Source organism: Montipora foliosa, chromosome 10 (genome assembly GCF_036669935.1).
Source record: "Montipora foliosa isolate CH-2021 chromosome 10, ASM3666993v2, whole genome shotgun sequence".
NCBI lineage: Eukaryota > Metazoa > Cnidaria > Anthozoa > Scleractinia > Acroporidae > Montipora > Montipora foliosa.
Window position 1 is genome coordinate 25,267,613 of NC_090878.1, and position 7,500 is coordinate 25,275,112.

A 7,500-nucleotide genomic window follows, 5' to 3' on the forward strand; every position below is an offset into this window, starting at 1 on the left:
AATGATTTATGAGAATTTCAAATTTAGCTGGCCATACTGTGGAATACAGCCCTTAAATTATTATTATTATTATTGGCATCATTGCTAAACTTTCCTTCTACTGCAGCATCCCTTGAGCAATTTTTTTTAACTCTTGTCCAGAGAGCTCTGTCACCATTTAACAGCTTAGGAAGAAGACAAGTACACAGGGTCTTAATGTAACTGAGGAGAAAATTCTGCCTTTCATATGCACTGATTATTCAGGACTCAATGGATTAAACAACAACAAGAATAATATTATTACTATTCTTCCTTTTCTCCAAAAAATTTAGTTCCTTTTGTAAATGCAGTGTCCTAAGAACATTGTACACTGTATTTTTAATTATTAAGTATGTGTTGTAGTTTGAAATGTACTTTAGGTCAAAATGATTTCAAGCTAGGTCAAAATATTTTGAACTACTGTAGGTTATTTTGTTTCAACCTAGGTTATTATGAACTGTCTAAAAAAGGGTTTCCCCTTTTTTTTGGGGATGTAATTTAAAAAAAAATGGAGCCTGGATTTTTAGGGGGAATTAAAAAGAAAACACTTCCGTTTTTCGTCCACTTACCGTCTCTCCCTCTCCTTCCCCCTTACTGTCCTTGCTTACTACCAACGGACTGTCTCTCTTACCTTGAACTTTCACAACATTCCATGCCGCTCCAAGGATTCGAACCCTCGCACCATGGGACATCTGAGATTACGTCTCCTCTGTATTAATCGCTAAGCCATCGAATCAGCAACTGAAAGCGTCTAGATGTTTTTTCTACCAATGAGTTTAAGCTATTTCCAAGCCTTCACGACAACTACCATTTCGCACATGCGTAAATGACAGAAAGTGAGACTTAGAAAAATTTCAGTTCATACACAGTTAAAAGGCCGAAGATGGAACTTTGTGAAGAAGTTAAAGGGTCCATAGGCTAAATTTATCTGAAGAAGAATGAAAAACACTCTGAGTCTCCACTGTGCAACGAAAGCAAAAATTGTTTGAAAGAGGTGGACTCTTGATTCTGAAGGACAAATAGTCAAATATTGTGCGAACTACATGTAAGTTTTGTTACTTCGCTATGCAAAATACACCTGGTCCAGGAACAAGGCATCATTTCTAGTCATGATATAACAAACCGATTTTCGCTGCAAACACAGCGTTCCCACAGTGAAAAAAAGATGGTGACACAGGCAAATAGAACAACAAAAGATAACCTTTACAGTTTAATCAAAGAAAAGAACTCGTCTCCGAACCACTGGTGTCATCATCTTGGAGAAACCGCTTGTAAAAAAACACATAACCATTCACAGAACAATTGGCAAAATGCCGTATGAAGTGGTTTTTGGAATCTGACACTTGCCAAATGCAGACCGCGGACTACAGACTAACCCTGAATCACAGTTATTGAAAGCTAACTGCTCAAAAATGGGTCCTGAGACTTAAATACTGTTTATCAGCACTGTTTGAAGTGGGTGTTCAACTTAAATACTGCTTGTCAGCGCTATTTGCAGACAACCAGCAGTCTGTCTTTTGCAGTTATCATGCACCAGAAAGGGAAGAAGAAAAAGAAGAAGTTCGAACTTCAGGATTATGTGGCGCTGAAAATTAATAAAATGGAAAAGGAAACGCCCCTTCATCCAAATGTGCTACTTGCTCAAATCGGAGAACTTGAAGGGGACTGTCCCAAAATAATCACAAAATTTGGATTTATCACTACAAGCAGACTCAGCAAAATTGAAAAAAAGTAACAAATATTTTATTTCATAATTCAAAAGATATAACACTTACAAGAGCCTACAAAATGGCTTCTAATCAATAGATTATTAATTTTTCCTGACTTTTCAAAGTTTTGTTTTTACTTGCCTTTGATTAATACGAATTCAAAGTAAGCAAAAGATAGAGGAAATAACTAAGCAAATTAAAAGTCAACGATACATCATGTATGTGTTTCAGTTCTTCTATTCCTTGGACAATAATTCAATATTGTTGCCCTCTGCCATCCTAAGGAGATTCATCAATGAACAATGTCCTAAAAAGCTCTGAGAAAGAAAAGTACAATCGGTTATCATGCATTGTATGCCTAAACCTCAATCTTAATGCTAACCATTTAAAATCAGTGCCTAGACTTGACAACCATTGGGGTTTTATAAAATACTCATGAAAATCTAAGCTGCACTAAGTTCATCCCCTTTCCCCTAGGACCAATTTACTAACCAATACATGTATATGTACTTACTAATTATTGATGGGTTTTTGCTGATGTTTCCAGCTACTATCAATTTCAACCTAGTTTAAAATAAAATGACCTAGGTTGAAACAAAATGACCTAGTTTGGTTGCAAATAAACCTAAGGAACAAAATGACCTGCAACATATGCATTATTGTAATAAAAAAAATATTCATGCTTGATACTGACAGAAACTTGGTCCTCATGCAAATGTGGGTTTTAGCAAGGCTATGTCTGCAGGGTGGCTTCAGGTTGACAAAAAAGCTGAGGGAGGACCCAGGGTCATGCGAAAGGTAAGGAAATAATATATGAGCTAAAATGATACATGTTACACATGTAACTTAATGATATTGTGAAGGGATGTCAGTAACATGTAGAATAATAATGTATTATTTTTATGATGTGAAAGAGGATATGACATCACACTTGGTCTGGACTTGACTCCCAGTTCTTTAAGGTGGAAGGTCAAGCTTTTATCCTGTACGGGATGGAGTTTTACTGTTTGTTTTGCCAAGAGAACAAGGGCAAGGACATTAATTTATTAATATCCACATCCTTGCCTTGTTGAAGAGCATCCTGCTTTCTTAGCACAATACTTAATCACACTCAGCCAGTAACAATAGTAATAATTATTATAAGTATCACACAACTAGTGCACTAATGCAAATCCTGCATTTTGATTGGTTACGCTACTAGAGGACTATTATTAATAGTCCTCGAGTAACGAAAAGCATGACGCTTTTTTTCGTTTTAGTCCCAAATAAATAATGTTTAAACTTGCATTTGCTAACTTCATTATTGCCTTTTGTGTCCGACTACTTGGGTGATACTAAAACAATAATTATTAGACCCTTCACCCTCAAGGGCCACGGGTCAATACCCCATTCCGCTTCACCTCATGGGTTATTGCGGGCTACGGTTCTTATTGTTAATTAGTATCACCCAACTAGTGGACTAATGCAAATCCTGCATCATGATTGGCTACGCTACTACAGGACTATTAGTAATAGTCCTCGAGTAGCAAAAAGCGTGTCGCTTTCTTTCGTTTAATTCCAAATTAAAGATTTCTTTAACTTGCATTTGCTAACTTTAATATTGCCTTTTCTGTCCGACTAGTTGGGTGATACTAAAACAATTAGACTCTTCGCCCTCAAGGGTTACGGGTCAATAGCCCATTTGGCTTCGCCTCATGGGCTATTGACCCGTAGCCCACAAGGGCTACAGGTCTAATTGTTATTTATCATCATGATGGCTTTTTATGATCGCTTTGTTTCCAGGCTGAGAATGTGCATGATGAGGTCCAAGCTGCATTGATCAAGATTGGCGATCAACAAGTGTCAGAAATCCCAGATACAAAAATGAAAGAACTGAAGAAGAGGAAACTCATTAGAACTCAGTGAGTAATGTTAGAGTTATGCTGTGGGAAGGAAAGGTACTGTACAAATTACATGTACTATAGCAGAGGAGTTCCATGTACATATAAATAAATGCCACAAGGAAAATTAGGTCCCTTATCACTTACACTTACTCAGGACAAATATTTTACGAAAGTTAGAAGTGATCCTGGCACTTAACTGGACAATTTAAGCAATTGTCTTTTTTTATAGTCTCCTCTGCAGCTGTTATTGGGGCGTCACGCAACCCTCAGAGGGAGCGTAGTGTGACATCCAAAAAAACGGATACGAAGGAGACTATTTTTTTACAGTCAGCTGAACTTTTCTGTTCTTTAGTCAGACTGGACATCAGCAACACAGCAGAGCACTCTGTTCCATATCAATCCAATGAATTTAGCAGTTGTAATATTGTCATCATATTGTTTTCTATCTTATTTTACTATCCTCGGGTTTTAGAGTAGCTTGATGTAGCTTCATGTACATGTAGTATCTCTGAGCATTTACCCTCCCAACCATGATAAACAACAGAAGACGGACCACAACACCGGGAACTCCATACCCTACTCTTTACAGTGTACCGTAGTTATTCGGTTATAAGGCGCACTTGGTTATAAGACGCACCCCAGACTTAGCAATTTAATCAAGCTAAGTTCTCAAACTGAAAATTATGTGAAAACACTCGATTATAAGACACACCAAAAAATTGAGAGTTATCAAAAGGATGTGATGAATTTGAGAACTATTATCGTTACACAATTGGCATGCAAACTCTTTTTGTTAACGTAAACAAAGTGAAAAAGTCACGCATTTAATGATATACGTAAAAACAAAAGCTAAAAGTTCACACCTGAAATGAATATCAACACCCTACCAAGGATGCAAATTTCAGTGCACAAGAAAGGCTGGATGAACTAAGGTATGTTTTATCTCCACACTGTTTGATCGGAGAAGAAACTTTTCATGTGAGCGACAAACATGATTCTCAGAATTCGAAACAAGGTTCGAACGATTGTATTGTTGTCCTGGGTATCACGTTATTGAGCACGTGCTTTTAAGCATGTATGCAAATTCCCGTTTGTTTGCTTTTCTCTTGAAGTCGTTTAGGGTTCTAAAGGTCTCTAAAAGCACTATTATTTTTTAATAGAGAACTAGTTTCCTTTTCTTGTGTTGTTTAAACTGCAAGTTCTTCTCAAATTGTGATCATAAGATTTTGTTGCACAAAAATACTTGGCTATAAGACGCACCCCAATTTTAACGCTAACTTGCCACCCAAAGACAGATTTTTCTTGAAAAAACCGTCTGCCTTATTACCCAATAACTACGGTATGTATAGCGTGTGGGTTCCTCTATGTCCCACAGGTTATGAACCTTGAAAGGTTGAGAGACTGGGCCTATGGTTCATCGTCCTTATCCAAGAGGACTAGAGAGTCTAACCATTTGCATTATGTCATTGCAAAGGCAGCACTGTAGTGTTAGTTATATTTTAAAGATCCTGAGTGTTGGTCCAGCTGGAATCAAACTCATGACCTCCAATATGGCAGCCCGGCGATCAACCAACTGAGCCACTAGTGCGCAGTATTATCATTATTATTATTGGTAGGATTGTACTAGCAGTAGTAGTAGTGTATTGTTGTTGCTTGGTATCTATAAAATTTGGTGCAGAACGTGTCAAGTTCTGTACCTGAGGAAACATGTTTTAGCAAAATGTTCTAACAGATGATCAATGAATGCTAAAAATCTCCAACTGTTTAACCAGGAACGTACATGTACATGTAGCACAACATTTTCCCAGAAAGTCACATTTTTTTTAGTGAAGGTTTCATTTTATGATGTATGAAGGACTGTGATGTGACAGATTTTATCTTATTTATTTTAGAATCATCAAGAGCTTTTTTGTAACTAAAGGGAGCGAATTTAGCACCACACCTACCAAACTTGAAGCTGATTTAACAGCAGATATGCTTTCAAGGTTTGTAATTATTTCAAGGTTAACAGAAAATTGTAACAAGTTCTTTGTGAGTGGTTGTAGATGTTTTTGAGGTAGTTGTTGATTTTTTGAGAGTTAAGACAATGTGCGATCCAGCGAGTCATGGGAGCCATGGCTGCGAGCCATGCGAGTCATGGCCGTGAGTCATGAGTTTTAAAATGAGTGCTTAGACTTAATAACTGTTTGTCAGTGCTATTTGAAATGGGTGCTTAAACTTGAATGCGAAATTTGCATGGCTCGCTGGCTCGCAGATTGTCCAGCCCCATTTTTGGAAGTGCATATAGGTAGTTGTAGATGGTTGTAGATTTTTTTTGAGGTGGTTGTAGGTGGTTTTAGGTCATTCCATGTCCAACTTTTGCGAAAGTGTTACTCCTCGCTTAAATAACAAAGGGAACTGTTTAATAAGAAAACGAGATAGTGGCTATCATTTCTGTGTGTCCTCTCTTCAAAGCTACAATCTTGTGGATTAAAATCTAAAAGCAAAACAGTGAGCTTTACCGTGCAATGGATTTTATTGTGAATCGAATGTTAATGTCCAATGTAAAAATTGAGAAATATTTGCATGCCGTGCACCCAAGCAAGTAATGCAACGACTCATGTATTTTACATCTCTTCTTAATTAAATGCAATGATCTGAAGGAAAATTATATTGATCGTCGAATCTCAGTGCTGGACTTGTTCACCGATATCAGGTTTCATTCTTTGAAAATAACAAGCCTGGCGAGCGAACCGAGAACAGCATCATCGCAGGAGGAATGAAGTACATGTAGCAAAAGCTGTGCCATCCAACTTTTGATACCTAGAGTTGGGAATTCGTATGAGAGCAACATGTTATCTTTTTCTCTTCTCCTGCCTTTTTTGTCAATAATATTTCCCCAATTAACCTGATCCCAGTGACTGTTGATTTTTCTTGTAAGAGAATAAACAAACAAGACCAGGCAATGAAACTCAGGGTCTTGAGCGAGTCATTCTGGAATAGTTTTACATTCAGAGAAATAGTTTTTGTAAATCTGAAATTAACATACATGTGTACAGACGACATTTTGTTTCCAGAAAGGTCTGCTACTGCTTTGTTACTGATGACATGTATCCAGTAAGGTCTACGAACTGCCAGGGAGTAAACATGAAATGCCACTCCGGTGTATAGTGTCGAAGGGCTGTGTCGAAAAGTGGGATGGGGACGCAGGGACGCAGGAACTTGGGGTCTCGGGATGTGGCAATGCATTTTTACATGTTTGTTTAACTTTTCATCATATTTCACAAAATCCTCGTCTGTTGATCGTAACTGCAATGGTTTTAAGTTCCTCATTTGTTATTACTCGTCTTCATAAAAAGGTAACTTTCACTATCAAGTTATACAGTGGAGTAATTTAGGTAAAACGAAGGGACAATTTTTTTTGCATTACATCTTTATTTATTTGACATTGGCAACATGAACGAAACGTTGGTATGACCATTTCTCAGATCATTTTACAATTCCCCAAGGCTTGAATTTCAATAATTGGACAACCCCAAGCAAAGATTTAAAAGTACTTCCACTTTCTGCATCTCTTTTGCATGGTACTGTACGTGGTGACAACATGATTTCCATTGTTTGTGTGCTTTGAAGGGTTAAAAGCATCAGCTCCTAGTTCTATATTCTCTGTCATCCAAGTGGGTTTCATTTCCAGGAATTTTGCGAAAAATCACAGAACACTGAAAAGCTAGAGAACACTAGTCCCCAACAAGAGTCATGATTTTAACTATTTTCGATTGTGATGATTTGTTGCAAAATTTGCAATTTTCACATTTGCATGCAAACCTGGACATAAGTGTATTGTTGCTGCTTATGTCCAGAAATGCATGTGCTGTACACGTAATGAAATGCAAGCCCGATTTTCCCTTTCT

The 7,500-nt window shown here is 37.4% G+C and overlaps 1 protein-coding gene across 1 annotated transcript in view; it reads left to right on the forward strand.

The window, feature by feature from the left end:
• The window catches only part of LOC137972979 (phenylalanine--tRNA ligase alpha subunit-like), a 27,572-nt gene that overhangs the window by 4,535 nt on the left and 15,537 nt on the right, over positions 1-7,500 (forward strand). Inside the window, exons 3-5 of the mRNA XM_068819677.1 lie at positions 2,424-2,525; positions 3,510-3,628; positions 5,503-5,595. Of these exons, the coding sequence (XP_068675778.1) occupies positions 2,424-2,525; positions 3,510-3,628; positions 5,503-5,595 (314 nt within the window). The remainder of the gene's footprint in view (positions 1-2,423; positions 2,526-3,509; positions 3,629-5,502; positions 5,596-7,500) is intronic.